Raw genomic sequence first — 20,947 nt, 5'->3', positions numbered from 1 at the left:
GCATATAATTTCCTACAATTTACATTTACTGCTTCTATAACTAGAAAACAATTACTGAAAAGAAATTATATAAATGCATTACTTTGATTTAAAAAAAAGGCAAGCAGGCAAGCAAACATGCATTTGGGCAGTCAGTTTGCAGAATCAGTCCTGAAGATCTTTCAGGACTGAGCTCAGGAATAGAATTTTAAGTATTCTGGATATTCTGGTTTGGGGAATTATACCTTTCCTTTAACGACTGTTACAAAAACTCAGAACTTAGGAGATTAGTCATGCTAAGTAATGCTATATTGCTTCCCAATCTTTCACTTTTTCTTTCTAGCCCAGATTTCTTCAACCCAAAGCTCAAATCCTGACATCAATGTAAACACTTAAGACACAGTCCTGAAAGTATTTTTAATTCCTGTAAAATAAACACAAGTTCACTAAATAAGTTCACTCCAGCCATAACTCTGTCTTCATGTCTTTATTCCCGGCTACATCTTCTGCTAAGGAGCATTGCTGCAATGATAATCTGAGTATTAAAGATTAGTTATGACTTTTCAACTTCACTTATTTCTCTCCAAATCCTAACATCCACAGTAAGAAACACAAAAGTTGTTTTAATGCATATAGCAAAAAGAGAGCTATTCGTAAGAGAACACAGTAGGCAAAAAGGTACTGTGTGTACTCCCACCCTATCAAATGCACACAGTTAAATACTGAGTAACACAGAAAATGTAAGGAGCAAAACTGTACAGTGATCCTGATTGGAAGAAAAAATACTTTTCTCCTCACTTTACACATAGAGATATCTAAACTTATTACTTAAGATACTTAAGTACTTAATAATTAAGTACTTAATCATATATATTTTTGCCTAGAAACAAGTAGATAGGTGAATCATCAGATGCTATTCTGACTCTAATTTAAAGCTGAACATCATCTGTCAATCTAGCTGTCTCTTATCACACATTCTTTACCAAAACAACAACAAACCCTACATAGCTTTAGTTTCATAAAATTCCTAAATTCAAAGAGTGAATGTAAGGTCAACATATTTTTTTGGAAATTTGGGTACAATAAGCCAAACCTATCCATTCCATCTTTGGGAAGCTCTATTTCCTAGAAAAATTTCTCTAACTGAACTGAAATGATGTTTTATGTATCTTCTATCAAGGATGATGGCAGCACAAGCTGGCTAGAGGCAGTGGTGATACAAAGAGATTCAAGATCTATGAACTACCTGAAAACAACTTCATTTAGGAGTTCAGGAGCGTGCTGTTTAATTTCCACACGAATCTTCATAAATTTGATAAGGCTTGCTTTGTAGCCCAATATATGATCTATCCTGGAGAATGTTCCCTGTATGCTTGAGAAGAATGCGTATTCTGGTGCTGCTGGATGGAATATTCAGCAGACGTCTGTTAGGTTCATTTGGTCTATGGTGTTTTGCAGGCCTGCTGTTTCCTTATTAATTTTCTGTCTGAATGATCTATCCAGTGTTGACAATGGGGTATTGAGGTCCCCAACTATTATCATATGCTATTTCTCCATTCTATTAATATTTGCCTTAAATATTTAGGCGCTCCAATGTTAGGTACATATATACTTACAATTGTTATATCCTCTTGATGAACTGACCCCTTTATCACCACATAGTGACCCTCTCTGTCTCTCGTGACCAATTTTGACTGAAAGTCTATTTTATCTAAGTATAGCCACTCCTGCTTTCTTTTGGTTTCCATTTGCATGGAATATATTTTTCCATCCCTTCGCTTTCAGCCTATGTGTGTCATTAAAGCTAAAGTGAGTTTCTTTTTGTTCTTGAGGAAAATTAGCCCTGAGCTAACATCTGCCACCAATCCTCCTCTTTTTGCTGAGGAAGATGGGCTCTGAGCTAACACGAGCACCCATCTTCCTCTATTTTATGTGAGACGCCTGCCACAGCACGGCGTGACAGGCGGTGTGTAGGTTCGCATCCAGGATCCGAATTGGCAAACCCTGGGCCACTGAAGCAGAACGTGCGAACTTAACCGCTGTGCCACTGGGCTGGCCGCGTAAAGTGAGTCTCTTATAGCCAGCATACTGTGATCTTGTTTTTGTATCTTTCAGCCATTCCGTGTCTTCTGATTGGAGAATTTAGTCCTTTTACTTTAAAATAATTATTCATAGGTAAGGAATTACTATTTTCATTTTGTTAATTGTTTTCTGATTGTGGTTCTTTTTTAGTTTCTTTGTTCCTCTCTTGCTGTCTTCCTTAGTGATTTTTTTTTTACTGGTATGTTTTAATTCCTTTTCCTTTATCTTCTGTCTATCTATTATAGGTTTTTTCTTTGTGATTACCATGAGGCTTACATAAAATGTCTTATAGATACAACAGTCTATTCTAAACTGATAACAAGTTACCTTTGATTGTGATGCTGTATTTCTAATGATGCAGTCTGATACTGTTAGCATTTTCAGTAGAAAAGACACATTATCACTTCCAAGTCTAGTCACTTAAAACCCCAGAGAACTTCTATTCTTTTATTTATCAGCAACTTAAAGGATGCCTTCACTATTCTTGGTATTGGGCACATGAGGCCAAAAAGACATACAGTTCCCGTCCTCATGGAGTCCAAAATTTAATAGGAAAATAGTCATCACATAAACAATTTACAAAATTACAATTCTGATAAGGGCACAAAAGAGAAGTACTACAGGCTGAGAGCGTATACCAAGGTGAGACTGATCAATTCTGAAGTAAAAGGAAACAGTGCTTTGAGGAAGAGATATAATACGCAAAGACTAGATAAAAGTTGAGAACTGAGAGAAAGAGCAATAGTACAAGCGAAATCAAAAAGGAGCTTGGATGACAAAGCAATGAGAGAAGATCAGTTTGGTTCAAGTACAGTGAGGAAGGGAAAAGAGGATGTGGGATGAACCTGGAGGCAAGTGAGTGAGATCTTGCAAGACCTTGGAGACTAGTTTAAGGAGTTTGGATTTTATTTTAAGTGTAATTGGAGGCCACTAAATAGTTTGAAGCAGGGGAGCAATAAGAAGGGATTTATAATTTAAAAAGCAAATGCTTACTGTATTTGGAAAACTGATTTAAGAAAAGAAGAACGGATGTAGGGAGACCAGTTGGGAGGCAGGCTATGGCTGTAGTCCAGGCAGGGGATGATGGCAACATAGGCTAGTTTGAAGGCGATGGTGATACAGAGAGATTCAAGATATATTTAGGGCTTGATGACAGACTTTATGTGGGGGATAAGGAAGAAGGAAATGTTAGCCCTAAAGTTTTTTGCACGAAAAATAGAACGAATGATAGTGTCATTTTACAGAGATAGCAAATAGTTTCGTATATAAGAAGAGTTATCAAATTGGGCTTCCTCATCCTGAACTTGGGTAAATAATGTTTCAAACTTACTCCAAGACTTTTATCTTCATCCCTGTCAATTTTTTCATTTTTTGGCTTACACTTCTAGTCACTTCAGATATTTAAAAATCTTTAGTCTATCATCCAATATCTCCTGTTACTCCTCCCAGCTTTCTACCCTCCATACATTTGGTAAATCATACTTTGTAATCATTTACTAAGTTGTTATTAAAAATCTAAAATAGAGACAGGACTAAGTATTCAGCTCTTCAGTGCATCATTAACAATCTCTCTTCAGGTTGGCACTGATTCATGAAACAACACAACTGAGGCCTGTAGCCAGCACGAGCAATAACACTGAACGTGCAGGATGTTCCTAGTACTGAATGTCCACTATTTAATTTGGTCTTCATGATATTCGTTTTCCCATCCTCAAATACTCATTGAGCTCTTGTTACGTGTCAGGAACTGAGGTAGGGACTATTATCACCCTCCTCATTTTAGAGATAAGGAAACTCAGGCTCAGAGGTGAAGTAATTGGTCTTAAGTCACACAGTTAGTAAAGGGCAGAGTTATAATATGAACCCCAGTTTGGAGACTCTCCAGCACATGTCGTTAAATATTGAAGTTTTATTTGTACACTTGTATTAAATTTTCTTTTCTTTGTTTAATCCATTAGTACAGCTCTAATGTGTAAGTGACAATACACACACACACACACACACAGGCCATTAGGACTTCTTCTTTGTTACTTTTATCAAAGAACTTAGCATTATCTCTAATACATTTTCTAATTTCTACATGTTCTTCATGGTATCATGTTTTTAGTTTAATCAAGGGCTTTTCCCCCTTTTTCCTCCTCCTGTCCCCACAGTGAAAGTTCAGCTTCCTGATCAGATAATGCAATTCTTCTCTCTCTATCCCTCTTTCATGGAGCCAGCATTATAAGTATTCCTATTCAAATTCTAATCTCTTTATTAGGTTAGAAACCAGCTGTTAATTTTAAATGGTAGAACTCAAAGAAATCAAGATTTTATACAGGTGGAATTTGCTGTTCCATTTTAAGAAACATTGCTGTATTTCATAAATACTTTTTATAAAATGGGATGACAGAATTTCACAACATTCCATTTGGGCACGAATAACAATAGCAAACGGTTGCCAGGTTGGTAATTGAAGAAAATGAATGCAGATAAGATAAACAAGATTCAGAACCAACAGGACTCTTCCTGTTCCCATTTCCAAAGAAATGTTCCTAGAAGAAGAATGTCCTGGTAAAAAAAAACAGTAGCAAGTACAAAATTAACTGAGACTATATTTGCTCTTGCAATGCACTTTGGTTTTATCAGGAAATCAACTTCATCTCAGAAGTGAAGGTCCATGTCTAGGAGGTATATAAAAAATTCTCTGTCCCTAGCAAATCCTGATAAAAATTTTTTAGTTTAGACAAAGGACAGTTGTTTCACAAGGCTTATCAATGCAAGAAAATACAGAGCCAAGAAAATGCTACCAAAGCTCTAACCGACTACAATGATTGTCATTTTAAAACTTAGGAACGTGACAGAGGAGTTTTACTGAGCAGTCTCAGCGTTCTGCTTCTAACACATTGTGGGGTTTTCAAAAGCTGTACTTATTTCGTTTTAACAACAACAAAATGGCTACATCTACTTACTTTTCTCACTTAAATGCAAAACATGCTTCTTCAAACATCAAAAGAAATGTTTCCTAGGCAATGACATACCTAAGAAAATTCACTCACCTTTAAGTTTCTGGAGGTCCTCCTTCAAATCAGGCCCTGCAAGCATGAAGATACTTTCTGACACAGGATTCTTATCTGTAAGACTTTCATTGCTGGTATTTACAATGGCTGTACAGTTCAGTAATGCCACATCTCCTTTCCTGAGGAAGCCATTAGTAAATAAAGAGTAAGTGTAAAGAAGAGGAGGGTGATAAGAAAGCTAATTTCTAATTCTTTCGAAACATTCTATCCTCACTCCCTTCACAACATTGCTTTTGCTGGCTCACAAGTTTAAGCAATGGTAGATAAGTAGTTCCTGACTCAGAAAGACTAATCTACTTTTATTAGATAGATCTTTAACGCAATTGCTACAACACTGAAACTCACAAAACCAACATGCTATTCCTTTGCGTCTTTCATATTTCTTTTTCATTGTAACAGAATGCTTATAGAACTGAAAGTTGTTGGTTTAAAGAGTTTACACACAGCAGCATTATTCATAATAGCCAAAAAGTGGAAACAATCCAAATGCCCATCAACTAATGAACTAATAAACTAAATGTGGTATATTCAATGGAATATTATGTGGCCACTAAAAGGAATGACATACTGATTCATACTACAACATGGATGAATCTTAAAAACATGACACTTAGTCACAATTGATTCCATTCGTATTAAATGTCCAGAAGAGGGAAAGCTATAGAGGAAAAGTAGATTAGTGGTTGGCTAAACCTGAGAGATAGGCGGGCAGGGGGGATGGAAAGGGAATGACTGCTAACGGGTATAGGACTTTTGGTTGATGAAAATGTTCTAAAACTGACTGCAGTAATGGTTACACAACTTTGTGAATATACTAGAAACCACTGACTTGTATGATTTAAACTTGTGAGCTGTATGGTATATGAATTACATCTCAATCAAGTTTTTAAAAAAAGAAATGTACTACTACTAATACATGCAACAACATAACGAACTTTCAAATAATTATGCTGAATGAAAGAGGCCAGACTAAAAAAATGAGTACAGGATTCCATTTATATAAAACTCTAGAAAATGCAAACAAATCTACAGTTACAGAAAGATCAACGGTTGCTGGGGGATGTGGAGGCAGGGAGGGGCAAGAGGGAAGGATTGCAAAGGAACAAAAAAACCTTTTGGGTGATAAATATATTCAATATCTTGATTGTAGTGATGGGTTCATGGGTGTACACATACATCAAAATTTACCAAATTGTACACTTTAAATATGTGCAATTTACTGTATGTCAATTATACCTCAATAGAGCTATGCATATGCAAAGCAATATTTCAACAATGCTAAGGCTTACCAAAAAAAAAAAGAGTTTAGAAGAAATTATAAGGAAAAACAATTTAGAAAAAATTAAGATCATATCATGATATGATTTAGTCAAAGAATTACCAAAGAACCACTTTTCTGTTGATGTCCTTATTATAAAGAAAAGGTGATCTAATAGTGTCTTCCTGAAATGTTTCAGCTGCAGCATCAGAAGCATCTAATTCATCTTCACATGAGTTGCTCCAGCTTGGTAGCGTATCCACATCCACAAACTGGGAAGGTGCCCCCAAGGGATCCATGGAATGGGAACTTCAGCTTGTCTTTTTCCAAATTCCTCAGCAATTCAATATTCACTGGAGACTTTAGCTTAAGAGAAAAGAAAGAGATGTTTTAATAGAGAAGCACAGATACTACTTTACTTGCATTAGAGCAAAAACCAAAATTCTACTGTGAAAAGCTACAACAGTATATTGTGTGATTAGTCACTTAAATAGTCCATAAAAATCAATGTACAACAAAGAATTGCTACAGCTTTTCTAAAACAAGAAGAAAGGGGAATTATTTAAGCATAAATTCTTTTCAAAGAATTACAGCCATTAAAATAATCACATGGCCAGCAGTTCTACTTTCCAGAAACAGAGGATTATTCATTCAACATTCATTGAATGCCCACTATTGGGGGGAAAAATGCTAGGTGATGCAAGAGAAACAAAGATAAACAATTTGTACAATTTAAAGAGTTCAGTCTAATGATAATAAGGAGGATGTATTGAGTAAGACAAAATGAGAAGCAGGGAGGTCATTGCAATCAAGTAGTAAGAGAGAATACAAGTTTAAACTAGGCAGAAAAGGAGATAGAGGAGGAGGCATGGATTTTACAGGCAACATACAAAGGAAGAATTAACAGGATTTGACAAGTTATAAGATATGGTATATGAGACAGTGATGCGATGGAAGGTTGGTTGTAAAGAAATGCAGAAATGAGACGAGGAGGGTGATAGGAAATCACATAGCGTCAAGTACTACAGAGAGGTCACGGGAAATTTAACATGAGAAAAGTATACTTAATTTGCCAATAAGTCAGACAGTTGTTTCAGTAAAATGGTAGATTCATTCATTCAATACATCTTTGTAAGCATCTATGATGTGTCAGGTACTAGGCACTGTGTGTCCTAGGCACTGGGATACACTGGTGAATAAGACAGAGCAAGTCCCTGCCCTTACAGAACTTATGCTTCATGAAGAGGAGAGAATAAACAATAAACAAGCAAGCAAGCAGGTATCTAACAGAATGATGGGGGCAATAAGTATTATGAGAGGAAAGGTGATATCTGAGTAGAGAGCTAAATAAAGTGAGAGAACAAGCCATGGGAAGCTCTGGAGAGTGTTTCAGGCAGAGGAAATAGCAAGTACAAAGGCCAAAAGGTCAGGAAGGAGCTGGGTCTATTCCAGGAAGAGTGAGGAGGTGGTCTGGCTAGAGTAGAATGAGCCAGGTAATGAGTGGTAGGTGATGAGGTTGGTGAGACAGGGAAAGGCCAGATGTTGCAGTTTGTAAGCCACAAGAAGTTTAGATCTTATTGGAAATATGAGGGGAAGCTGTTAGAAGATCTTGATAGAGATAATGACTTAATAAAACAACATTTGAAAAGACTACTCTGGCTACAGTGGACTTGAGGGGGTGGGGGGCAAGAGTAAAAGCAGAGATCACAGAGAGCACTGCAGTAATCTAGGTGAGATGATAAGGGTAGTGAGAAACAGATAGATTTGGGATGTAGCTTGTATATGAAGGGTAAGGGAAAAGAACAGAATCAAAGATAACACCTAGATTTCTTGCTTGAGCAGTTGAATAGAGGGTAATGCTATTTACAGAAAAGGAGAAGACTAGAGTAGCTTGTGGGGTAGAGTGATAATCAAGGTAATTTTTCCTTATATATTTTTGTACGTGTCAAGTCTGAGATGCCCATTATATGGCCAAGTATTTATATCAAACATGCAATTGGCTAAATGAGGCTAGAGCTCAGAGGAGAGGTCGGGCTAAAAGCATAAATTTGGAAGCCTCAGCATATGTATGGTATTTAAAGTTAAGGGAATTGGATGAGATCATCAAGAGAGAAAAATGCAAAAAGAGAAAAGAGATGCAAAGACTGAGTCCTAAGGCAAAATTTAGAGATTGGAAAGAGGACAAGTCAAAAATGAGATAGAGAAGGATTGATAAGAATGGAAGGAACACCAGATAAGTATGGTAACCTAAAGACCAAGTGAAGAATGCAATTCAAGAAGGAACACTCAAGAAGGATCAGCTAGAGTTTCATGCTACTGAAAGGTTGTGTCATAGGGCCAAGAACTGATTAGTGGGTTTGGTAAGTTGAAAGTCACGCATAACACTGAATACACATGAGAGAAAACAGATGATCAGGGAAAGAAAGCTGACATGTGAACTACACTACTTGAGAAGTTTTTCTGTACGATCCTAACGTTTGTTGTTAAGAGTCAAGGAGAACGAGCATACTCTCTATACCTAATTCCTTGATGTTTCTTGCTGAGACACGTGATATTAATTGGAACGAACAATGGATCTGACACAATATGTTAATTCCTGGACCAACACTATGTGGTAGGAAATGTGATCATTTATATAACAATTTCAGAAAGGCCTTGTAGATTATACCATGATAAAACGGTATGAGAAGGCTATTCTTATTTGATACTAAGTACTCCTTTGAAATTATTTTGAAATAAAGAAACTAATTTTATCTAGATGTTGGTGTTAAGTCCATCCAATCGGCTTTTGCAACTAGAGGCAACCACCAGTTCTGCTGACCTGTTCACAAGTACTCAGACTTAAAGTGGACAAGCTGAACAGAGCACAAATGGAGATGACACTTATTTTCCATGGTTGAACTGCCTCAGGCTTAATGGAATGACACTTTGCAGAAATTCATAATTTCAAAAAACTATTCATAGACTTTTGATGACAATGACTCACGGCTAAAACTTAACCATAATTTAAAAAATTCTTTAAACACAGACTTAGTTTTCATTTTTCAAACTTGAATGCAAACTTTCAGGACAAAATTGCTTCTTTAAAATAATTTTTCTTTCTAACTCTAAGTAATACCCACATATACAACATTTGAAAAATAGTAAAAAGTAAGAGAGAAAAAAACTCTCAAACTTTGATGTAGTTCCTACCTTTTTCTATGATAGGTAAAATCACAACGTATGTACAATTTTGAATCTGGCTTCTTTAGTATTTTAAGGTAAATATTTCCACGTGCAATTAGACTGTGAAGCAGAAGCAGAAGGTACAATGTAAGAGTTTGGGCTCTGTTATCAGGAGGCCTGAGTTTGGGTCTAGACCCATCACCTAAGAGTTGCGTTATCCTTGACTCTAAGCCAGTTTTCTTATTTCTAAACCAGAGTAATACACCCTAGCGCTATTGTGAGGATTAAATGATATAATCTGTATTAAAATTGTAGAAGAGCACCTGGCACAAAGCAAGGCACAATAAAAGTTACTTTTCTAACTTTCTCAAAGCCAATGTGAAAGTCACGTGCACCACTGCTGAGATAAAGATATGCCTCCATGTGTGGCAAAGACCAAAACACTCACCGTCAAAGACTAATGAGCACCAAACAAACCAAACACAAATTGCTGAATTAAGATACACTCTTATCTCAATGTCTGCCCTTGTAATGACTTGTTAACCCCTAACACGTAGATCAATCCAACATCCACTTTCTCTGATTCTGCTCCTGTGTCACTATAAAAAAAAAAAAAATCAGTAATTATCCTATCTGCTGCCAAAACAAATGCATGCTTTCCTATGTCAGCTGGGCCCTTCATCAACACTATTAGGAAATTGTTTTAGTCATTCTTGGTTGACTCTCTATGCTATTCCATATAGCATCTATGGTAGACAGCCTGTAAAATGTGCTGCAGTGATACCTGCCTCTTGATATTAATGTCGCTGTGTAGATGCCTCCCATAATAAATAGGGCTGGACTATGCAACCAACAAGATACTGCAGAAACAACAGTGTGTGACTTCCAAAGATGAATCATAAAAGATATTGTGGCTTCTGCCATGCTCTCTCGTGGAATGCCTGCTCTGGGGAAATTAGTTCCCATGATGTGAGGACACTCAAGCAGCCCATGCAAAGGGCCCCATGGGGAGAAACTGAGAGTTCCTGCCAACAACCAGCATCAACCGCCAGGCATGTGAATGAATCACCTTGGATCTTCCAGCCCCAGCTAGGCTTCAAATGACTTCAGCCTCAGCTGACATCCTGACTGCAACCTCATGAAAAACGCTGAGCCAGAAACACGCAACTAAGCCACTTTTGACTTCCTGACCCATACAAACTGTGAGGTAATAAATGCTTATTTGCCTACTGTGTCCCAACCATCCATTCACTCAAGCACTGTTAGATGCTGAGTCTTGTCTAATGGAAGAGACAGACCCACAGAAATCACACAAACATATAATCATGGAAATGAATACTTAGTTAAAATCTGTGATAAGTGTGCTATAAAGAACAAGGAAGGAGCTAACTTGTAGAAGCAGAAAACGTCTCTTCCAGAAAGTGACAGTCAGACCAAAAGTAGCAGAATAGTTTTAGAGACAGAGGTAAGGGTAAATCTGGGAGCCTTAAGGTGAGAAAGAGCCCAAGATACTAAAGGAATGGAAAGAAGCGCACTGTGGCAGGTACAGTGAGCCACGGGGTATTCGATGTGTTACAAATATGCTTTCTAATCTTTACAATAATCCCATAAAGTAGGTATTACAACTCCTATCTTACAGTGAGGGCATCAAGATCCAAAGGTTCAATTACCAACTCAAGGTAACAACTAGTGAGTGGCAGCCTGACATCCAAATCGAAGACCAGTTGGCACTAAAACCGATGCCAATTCTGTTATATCATATCACATTGCCTCCCTTCTTTTCTTGATGCTCTAAGAAAGATCACCATTCAAATTACAGTCACCCACCACATAACGACATCTCGGCCAACAACAGAGAGCATATATGACAGTGGTCACACAAGATTAGCACCATATAAGCTAAGTGTGTAGTAGGTTATACCATCTGCGTTTGTGTAGGTACACTCTATGATATTCACATAACGATGAAATCGCCTAACAATGCATTTCTTAGAACGTATGCTCGTCGTTAAGCGATCCACGACTGTACCGTAACGTTCCTCCAGCTCAAAATCTATCTTCATTCACTCTTTCCAACTTCCAACTGATTTTAGGGTGTATTCCACACTTTTAAGCCTGCCAAATCACCTTCATTTAAGATTTTACTCCACTTGACTAGATCACCTCTAAGAGAATGTAATAACATCAATTCTCCCTTCACAACATCTTGATCTCTCCTTCCCCTCAGTCTTCCTAGTCTCAAAAAATTTTCCTACTTCATTTCTCCTTCAGAACATCAACTAAACTCCTCTCCTCATCACTTCACTTTTTAAGAGTAATCTGTTTTGTAGTTCTACTTCCTTTTCTTCCATTTACTCAACTTCCTGCAGTTTTGCTTCCATCTCTCTAACAACGCTAAGACTGTTCTTTCAAGGTCAACAGTAACTCCCCAAATGTCAAATTCCAGAGCTAATCAAATTTTAGTGATTGATTATTCCCTTCCTGAAACTCTGCGATCTTCTTTGACAGTACAGATTAGTGGTTCTCCTACATCTCCAGTCACACCTTGTCAGTATAGTTGGATGGATCTTCTTTCCAGATCTTAAAAGTTACTGTGACCCACAAGATATTGGGTGTTAAATGGGTAATAAATAATCCCTGTTATTGTAGGGCAAAGTTTAATGACATTATACAGAAAGTGCTATGGCGTTTAACAAACAATGAACTCTTTTTCAGCTCCATCTCTAATCAGAAATGGATTTTTCTCACCAAAAAGAAATTTAAATCTCCCCCTCCCCCAACACACACACTTTGGCAATAAAGCAAATGGAGCAGCAAAGCCATGCTAGGCAGGAAAACCCGACCCCTGATCCTTAAGGAACAGTGGTTCTTAACATTCTTGGGGTCACAGACCCCTTTAAGAATCACACGAAGTTAAAGAACTTTTCACCACCCAAAATGCGAGTATATGAGCTCATACAAGCACAGATTCGCAAATAAATTTGAAACGGTTCCCCAATTCAGGTTAAAAATCCCCGTGATAGAAAGAATGCAAACACAGTGCTCAGGTGAGGGAGGGAGGAGGGGAAGGCTACAGTACTCTAAGGCTATAGCCAGAATTTTGGATAACATTAAAGAAGAGCAAGACTTTCCACTGAAAATCAATTGATCAGTTCTGTACTTTGAACAGGTTCATAAGCAAACACTAAACCTTAGTGGAAAAAAAAGTCCTGAAGCAAGACATTTATGTCCCAGGATCAAAAAGGCCACAGGAGACAAACAGATGATTCTAGGATGGATCAGATCTATTCCTTAGCCCTACTAGGGTGATCTTCATTACCTTCCTGGACAAGGACCTAAACACAAAGAGAACTGTGCATCCTTGATAATTCAAACATATGGTCAGTATAAATGGTTCTCATTACACTCCAGTTTGGTTTTTTCCTCAAATCTTGATATCTTTTAGATTAATCCTCAGTTTTTTAAAAACAAATCTTGTCATCTTTTACTTTAAGAAGTCCTCTAAATAGTCCTTTATATGAACCATTGGATTGGTCAGAGAGATTAGATTTTTACTGTTTAAGACTGCGCAGAACCAGGCAGAACACCTCGCATCACTGTCTCAAAATATCGTGATTTTTGTCTGGATAAAAAGAAAATGGTATCATTTAAAAGAGAAAAACAAGAACTGCAAATATGGTTACTTGTTCTTCAAAATGTTCACATTGATAAGACAGGCCTGCATAAAAGTACACAGAATTGGTCCATGCTCTTGACCTCCACTAATTACCAGTTCTATTTCACTGTTTTTGTATAAATTACAGGCTTACCATTCCTTATGTCTTTGTATATCAACATCTAAAACTTCAGGGTACATTAGATACTGTACATAAACCCCCACCCCAAAACAAAATCTATTATATTTAAGAATCATTCTATGCAAATGGAAAGAATGACATTCTTTTTAAAGTTACTTAGATGGAAAAATAAATATGTCAACAATAAACACAGTATAACAAAAATACTTCGGAGCCATGTCAATGGCCCAGGTCAAATTTAACGCCATCATTCAAAAACACCCAAAGCACATGCTTTGAGTGAGTTAGTAACACCTTCCTGTTAAAAGAACTTTACTATGTTTCAATTTTAAGTACTAATACATTGAGCAATTTGAAACTTAAATAAGAAATCAGGGTTATACTCTTGAAGCAGTGTATTGGGAATTTTATAAGATGCATTATCTAAACACTCAATCACAGTTGCTCTTACATCAACTTTTATTAAAAATTATTTTTTCCATTTGTGGTTGTCCCATCCCATAATATTTAATAATGTTAAGAAAAAATTTTTTTAAAAAGGTAAAATCATGACTCATTCAAATATAAAAATGAACATGTGTTTAAGATTTTAACTCACAAGGAAAGCAGGTAGATAGTAAATAAAGCGAATCCCCAAATTGGACACATTAGTAGATCAGGAATATTGAAAGGAATGTACAAGGAGGCAAAACTTCCAATGAACCTCAAAGGAGACAGAATTTCCATGTCTATAGACAAACATTACTTGTTGCTGACATTAGGTATCTACAGTTTACACAGCTGTAAAATAGCTTTCTTAGAAGTAGAAAATCCAAGGGGTGTCATCTAGATGGCATGTAGACTATGAAGTTTTCTACTGAAGCACACATTTTTCCCTATAATAATACAATGCACATCACCTATAGGAGATATTAACCATACACAGCCACTTAAATGCTCCCTTCCCCATCAAACTTATTGAAATAATAGTCTGTTGCCACAATTTCCTTCCTTCTCATTCATCCAACCTGCAGTAACCTTGTTTCAAAACACCTATACTGCTACATCTATTTACAGTCGCAACATATCCATTCTCTACTATTGTAATTTTCTTGAATATGGAAGACTAGCTGAATATGCGAAAAACTCAAGAAACGTCTGAAGAAAATCAGATAATGTAGATAAAAGTCTAATTTCTAGCCTGGCTACAGATATCTTGTTCAATAAGCGAAGGCAGAGGCTTATTTCTTTTGTATAGCTATCTGTTAGCTTTAATTTTCCACAGCTACAGACATCAGAACTCATTTCTGAACACTTCTATGAAGTGTGAGAACAAAAGCAGACAGAACTGCAAGAGAGCACAGACAAAATCATTCTTTGCCAAGGAAAGGAAGAGAGTTTTACAAACTGAGGACTATAACCCAGGAGTTGTAGCCTTTGCAAGGGAAGAAAGCACTACAGAGAAAAAGGATTCTCAGCACAGTTACATAGCATTTCCAAACAAAGAGACACACATCAAGCCTGACAGGGGTACATTCTTTCAAGGGTTCAAGGAGATATTTTGTTACAGATTAGGACATACACAGAGGGTCAACATGACCCTGGTGTCATGGGATGGGAGACTTATCTTCAAAGACTACTAGGGTCACAAGAAGGGAGGCATCAATTCTTATCTTCAAAGAATGCATTCTTTACTTTAGGGTAATGATTAAAGCAGATGTACAAGGTATGTCTGACAGGCCCTAAGTCAGGCTTCTGTGGTTCAAATAAAATTTAGGCCAAATCAAGTTTAAACCAGAATGGCTTCCCCATACACCTCAATATATAAAATTGTCGTATATGAAGAGAAAAGCTAATTCCCACCTGGTGACAGAGCACCTAAGCCTCAATTACCAAGCAAAGAGCAGTCAGCTCTGGTCACTTCCCCCTCAAGCGGCCACTGAGCAGAAACACAAAGCCACACCAATGTCACTCCAGGGACTGCGGAGATCCAGACAACTCAGCATCCTGGGCTCACCGTCTCCCCAGCCCTGACTCCAGCTGCTCTCTGTTCGTGGAATGCCCAGACCACACGGGCGGCAACACAGACTCGACTCCGGGGGCTGTGACCGGCCGCGCTCCCGGCAGCGCTCCCGGCCGCCCCATTTCACCCGGGCCCGAGGGCGCGCGCCTCCTCAGGGGCTACAGCACCACTGCCCCTCGTGCCTGGGTCTGCCTACCCTCTCTCCTCTCGACGGTAAGTCGTCCCCGGCAGCGCCTCGGGCGAGAGGAACGCAACCAACAGCTCGGGAAGAAGCGGCAGGCTCATTCTTCCAGAGAGCGGACAGACTAACCCTCTCGCCTCGCACTCCCAGCCCAGGCCGAGTCCCGTGCGCCTCCGGCCGCGCCCCCGGCCCGCTCCGCCCCGCCTTCCCTCCCAGCCTCCGTCCCGCCTCTCACAGCACACCAGCGGTCCCATCCGGGCGGCGGGCGGGGCGGGTTAAGTTCCTCGTAGAAAGCGGCCGCGCGGCATGCCCGGACAGCCCTTGCCAGGAGCTCGGCGGGTAAGACGAATCAAAGTCCCAGGAGGCTGGAGGGACCAGCTGCAGGAGCTCTCGGCGGCGAAACTCCGGCTTCCGCTCCCCGCCGGCCCTCGCCAATCAGAACCCGGCTCTTACGTCATTTCCTCCTGGAAGGCAAAGGGAACGTCGGGCGGAAGAGAGCCCTGGAGCGGACCCGGAAGGGGTGGGTCCCGTGGGCGGGCCCAATCGGCCCGGAGCCTCGTGGAGGCCGGGATAAGTACTGTGGGTGCTCGGTGGCCGAAGGGCTTTGCTCTGCTATTCGGGTTTGGCTGGTCCTGGCTGATGAGGCGGGGGGATTGGGGACCGGTCTCTAGGGTGAGGGGGAACCTGGGCGACTGCGAGCGTCCCACTGCCGTGCACGGGCTCGCCTGAGGATCTCCGGCAGCGTGGTTCGTGTGCGGAACCCTCGTCATCCTCTCCTGACTGAAGAGTCGGTTTTAGGGACATCCGACAGGTCTGTTACTACCGCTCAGCACTTCTCTGCATCATAGAAGCAAATGCTTTGGGGGCTGTGGGTTAGGAAGCAGGGATGATTGGGGCGCGGAGGAAGATTAGATCGTGAGCTTTCTCCAAAAGGCGTCGAGATCTGTGCAAGTGAGACACAAGCGACTAGTGCCAAGTTTTATGGAAGATAGTTTCAGTATTGAGGCAATGGAAAAGGCTGAGAGAATTGGACTAGCCCGGAAGGAAGTGGGCCTCAGAGGATAACGCTGGTTGGAACAGGTAGATGGAGAATGCATGTTATTCTAGGTGCGAGAAACAATATGAAGAAGGCAAAGTGGCAGGACGAGGAAGGAAATCAACTAGCCCGACAAGAGAGCGGATTATGCGAGAAATAAAGAAGGATAGAGAAGTTGAGTTCTTGGAAACTGCAAATAATTTAGCCCTTTCAAGGGCATTGGAGTAGGGACAGTGCATTTGAAAAGAGTAGTCAGGTAGTGTTATAACTTGTAAATGAAAAGAATGAAAAATAATTAAGCGGAGGTGCTAGGTAGAAAACTAACTCTATAACTAGTATTAGTGTGTGTAGATAGGACTGAAAATAGAGCTGTGGGTGTCCCTGGGCCTAGGCATGCTATATGAAGTCTCTAAGGAAACTACTATGGAAGGAGTTGATAGAAGGCCAAAGACTGTCATGAGGAACAACTACAGCAAAGGGGCTGGAGGAATAAGATGAATTGAGGAAGAATTGATCAGATGACCTAGGGTAAGAACATTATCACCATGTTAATATTATCTTTCCGTTATTTTTAACTGGCTTTACGTTGGTTCCTATGAGAAGAAAAATGAAGCCAGTAAGTGATTATTAAAAGAAAATATTAGCAGAGGGTTGGCGTTGAATATTTTTCTGTTAAAGTAGACTAAAACAGCAGATTGTAATCAGAAAGATCCTGTAGAGTTAAAGCAAACAATCCAACAACAAAAAAACAGCTCCAAAAAAGGGCTGTACCTCCTGTTTAGTATTGTTGTATTTTTTAAGTTGTATGGGTCTTTGGGGGCATATTTTTCACTCTTCCATATCAAGAGCAGACAGGCTTGACTTGTTATCTCCTTCAACTGTTGTCTCTTTTGTGCATAACCGGTGTTTTCAGTGAATTTGATTTAGTGCAGGAACTGCGGCATCTTTCAAAAATAAGGTGCCAAGTTGCTGTACCATTTTTCTGTGCCAAGGGGAGGTGGCTGCCCTGATTTGGAAATCAAGGACAGACCTGCATGTACTAGAACAGTAGTTCTCAAAAGCAAGGAACCACAGCAGCAGCAGCATCACTTAGGAACTTGTTAGAAATGAGAAATCTTGGGCCTCCCCCCAGACCTACTGAATCACACAGAAATAGGCTCTGGGGAGGTAAGGTGGAGGTGGTTCCCAGCAGTTTCTCTTCAGAAGCCCTGAGGTGATTTGGATACATACTAGAGTTTGAGAACAGCTGTGCTAGAAGGTAAGTGCTGTGAGGTCAAGGATTTTGTTTTACTCAACATTATATCTCTAGTGTCTCGAACAGTGCCTGTCTAATTGGTAGGTTTACAATAAATGTTCGTTGATAAGTATTGTCAGTCTCAGGGTAAAAACTCTGTTGTGGTCAAGTGGACAGAAGCAAGTAGTTTAGCAAGTAGTTTAACTCACAGGTGGACATGACAATGTGACCAGTTTGAAACTTGAGGAATGAGAGATTGCATGTTGAGTCGACAGTGAATAAAAAATAAAGATGTCCACGTATTTTATGTCAGTAATTTATTCAGTGTAAAGAAAGGTTAGGAAGCCCCAAGTTACATGCCTTTAACTACATGATAAACAGTCGGTATTTGCTAGCCTAGCAGAACCAAGGTACCCAAAGAACTGAGTTTTCTCTGTTTGCATGTGCAGCTGCCTTACTTCTGGTATCAGACATTACAACATGGGGCTCACCAAGCAGTACCTACGCTATGTTGCCAGTGCAGTCTTTGGCCTTATTGGCAGCCAAAAAGGTAATATTGTCTTTGTGACACTTCGTGGTGAAAAAGGACGCTATGTGGCAGTACCAGCCTGTGAACATGTTTTCATCTGGGACTTAAGGAAAGGAGAGAAGGTAAGCCAGAAGTCATCCAGGTTGATATTGATTTATGGATATTTGAGGATGGAGAGGCAGAAGTGGGAGTGCTCTGATTTATCACACACAAATTTTTTTATGTGTGTTCCCCTAGGAGAGAAATCTTTTTCCTTTGGGTCTAAATAGCCAAGTAGCAAGTTCTCTTGTATCCTTCTACACTAAATTATGAAAACCACAACCAAGTAGGAGCTTACCTCTTAAGTATCTATTTGTAGTGATATTTACAGGAAATTGGTAATCATTATTCCTGGTATGTTTGTTTTTCTCTACTTTACCAGTTCTCTATTTTTCAAGTTCTTCTATTTGCCCTCACAACAAGTTATAGAATATTAGGTATTTAAAAGGACTATTACTCTTCTCTGTTGACTGAATCTTTTTCTTACTTGTACAGGTGAGGCCGGAGGGTTGTTAAACTAAGCTTTGATACTTTGTATGACTCTGAATTCCCTTAGCCTACCACTTTTGCCGAACCCAAAACAAGCATTTTCTTCTTGTCCACTCACTATGTGACCCCGCCCCCCCAAGAGATTAATACTTTGATACTTGCTGCTACCTGGGTCCCTTGGGGATAAACCACTGTAGCATTGTGGTGCCATGAGGTTAGTTTCCTACAAGATGGGGTTCAGTTAAAGCAAGGATGTGTTTATAACTCTTTATGAAAAGTCATTTGTTGTTGACGTGGGATAAGGACTTAGTAATTTTTTCTATTGCCTGGGAAAGTTTTGCATGTATTATGCTAATGTGGAGCTTTGGAGAAAATAATTTTACATTTTCTTGACTGTTTCATTGCCCAGTACAAATAATAATTCCTATATTAAAGAATTGGAGATGGGTTGCAGAATTTTATAACTGTTCCTAAGAGTGATTTAGAATTATTGCTGCTCTTAATTTTACTGTACTTTATTATTCCTACACTTTTCCCTGATGACATACTTAACTCCTCTACACTGTTTTTGATTCTTATGATTTCAGATCCTCATCCTTCAGGGGCTTAAACAAGAAGTCACTTGCTTGTGCCCCTCCCCAGATGGGCTGCACTTAGCTGTTGGTTATGAAGATGGGTCTATCCGAATCTTTAGTCTCCTGAGTGGGGAAGGAAATGTGACCTTCAGTGGACACAAAGCAGCCATCACTTCCTTGAAGTATGATCAGCTAGGAGGCAGGCTGGCATCTGGGTCCAAGGTGAGACCTTGAGTCAGATGCCCAGACTTTGATCCTAGTAAAGGGATATAAGTCTTATGCTGAAGCAGGTTGTTCACAAAAATTGTTTGAGTGAAACTGTGGGCATTTGGTGTACAAAATAGTATAGATGGTAGAAATAAATGAGAACGATGGGTATGAATTGGGAGGTTCCTTTTGTTTCTTGTCATATTGTTTGATAAAAGCCTATTAAGTATAGGAATAAGGTAAGGATGCCCATGACAACTGTTATATAACATCACTGTGGAAGTGCTACCCAAAGCAGTACACAAGGAAGAAAAAAAGGTTCAAAATGATAATTCTTTGCCATTGAGTTTGGTAAAATCGGTAGCTTTGCAGTATCTCTAAGTCATCAGTTAGAAAATATAATGTAAAAAATTCCATTTGCAATGGTATGTCAAGTAATAGACAGAAAAATACTGTGAAACTTTACTGAAGTATGTAGCAGAAGACTTGAATAAATAGAGACACAAACCATGTTCTTCAATGAGAAGACAAAGTGTTGAAAAGATGCTAGTGTTTCCTAATTAATTTATATAGTTAAAACGATTTAAATAAATATCCCAAAGGTTTTTTATTGTTGTTGTTTTAGAATGTGACCAAATGACTTAAAAGCATGTATGGAAAAACAAATGAATCAGAAACACCTGAATTTTGGGGAAGAAGAATCATAAAAAAGCCTTTCAGATTTTTTTTTCAGGGTTAGATTGTTTTTTAGGAGGTTTCAGATGCTAAAATGCATTATGAAGTCATACTGTAAAATGTGTTATATTCATCTGGTATCAATACAAAATAGTCAGATTATAGCAGCTAAACAGGAATCTCAGAAAGAAATTCACTTTCATATTCCTAATGACCCCATTTTAAGATGACATTTCTGATGAGTAGAAAAATGATTGAATAGTTATAAAATGATACTGAAGACAATTGGCTAACTGTGTGGGGGAAAATCTTAAGTTAAAGCTTTACCTTATGCCATATACCAAAATGAGTCAGGTTAAAGACTTAACTATTAAAGAGTGATATTTTAAGTAAACTAGAAGATATATAAGTAAATATTTATCTGCTATGAGGATAGGAAAAGACTTCAAGCATATCAGCAAAGAGAGAAATTATAAAGGAAAAGATCAGTAGATTTGAATACTTAAATTTAAAATGTTTGTACATTAGAAAAAAACATAGGGGCTGGCCCTGTGGCTGAGTGGTTAAAGTTCTGTGCACTCCACTTTTGCAGTCCAGGTTTGTGGGTTCAGATCCTGGGCATGGACCTACTCCTCTCTTT

The 20,947-nt window shown here is 38.9% G+C and overlaps 2 protein-coding genes across 11 annotated transcripts in view; one reads left to right on the top strand and one right to left on the bottom strand.

Annotated features, from left to right (window-relative positions):
* GDAP2 (ganglioside induced differentiation associated protein 2) overlaps window positions 1-15,960 on the bottom strand; it is a 71,477-nt gene extending 55,517 nt beyond the window's left edge. The window contains exons 1-3 of one of the 7 annotated variants that reach the window (XM_005610276.4): window positions 15,759-15,960; window positions 6,502-6,744; window positions 5,100-5,239 (exon numbers count right to left, since the gene is read on the bottom strand). In XM_005610276.4, the coding sequence (XP_005610333.1) occupies window positions 5,100-5,239; window positions 6,502-6,677 (316 nt within the window). In that variant the 5' untranslated portion in view covers window positions 6,678-6,744; window positions 15,759-15,960. Of the gene's footprint in view, window positions 1-5,099; window positions 5,240-6,501; window positions 6,745-9,570; window positions 9,665-15,538; window positions 15,705-15,758 lie in introns of those variants that run through there. The other 6 variants (XM_005610278.4, XM_070267134.1, XM_070267131.1 and 3 more) reach the window with 6 other exon arrangements.
* Window positions 15,961-16,025: 65 nt separating this feature from the next.
* Window positions 16,026-20,947, top strand: part of WDR3 (WD repeat domain 3) — a 29,288-nt gene continuing 24,366 nt past the window's right edge. The window contains exons 1-3 of one of the 4 annotated variants that reach the window (XM_070266358.1): window positions 16,026-16,334; window positions 18,243-18,444; window positions 19,438-19,647. In XM_070266358.1, the coding sequence (XP_070122459.1) occupies window positions 18,274-18,444; window positions 19,438-19,647 (381 nt within the window). In that variant the 5' untranslated portion in view covers window positions 16,026-16,334; window positions 18,243-18,273. Of the gene's footprint in view, window positions 17,088-18,242; window positions 18,445-19,437; window positions 19,648-20,947 lie in introns of all 4 variants that reach the window. The other 3 variants (XM_070266356.1, NM_001433485.1, XM_070266359.1) reach the window with 3 other exon arrangements.

The sequence above is a fragment of the Equus caballus genome, chromosome 5 (genome assembly GCF_041296265.1).
Source record: "Equus caballus isolate H_3958 breed thoroughbred chromosome 5, TB-T2T, whole genome shotgun sequence".
NCBI lineage: Eukaryota > Metazoa > Chordata > Mammalia > Perissodactyla > Equidae > Equus > Equus caballus.
Note: the sequence above shows the minus strand (reverse complement) of the source record. Positions and strands in the feature narration are given on the sequence as shown.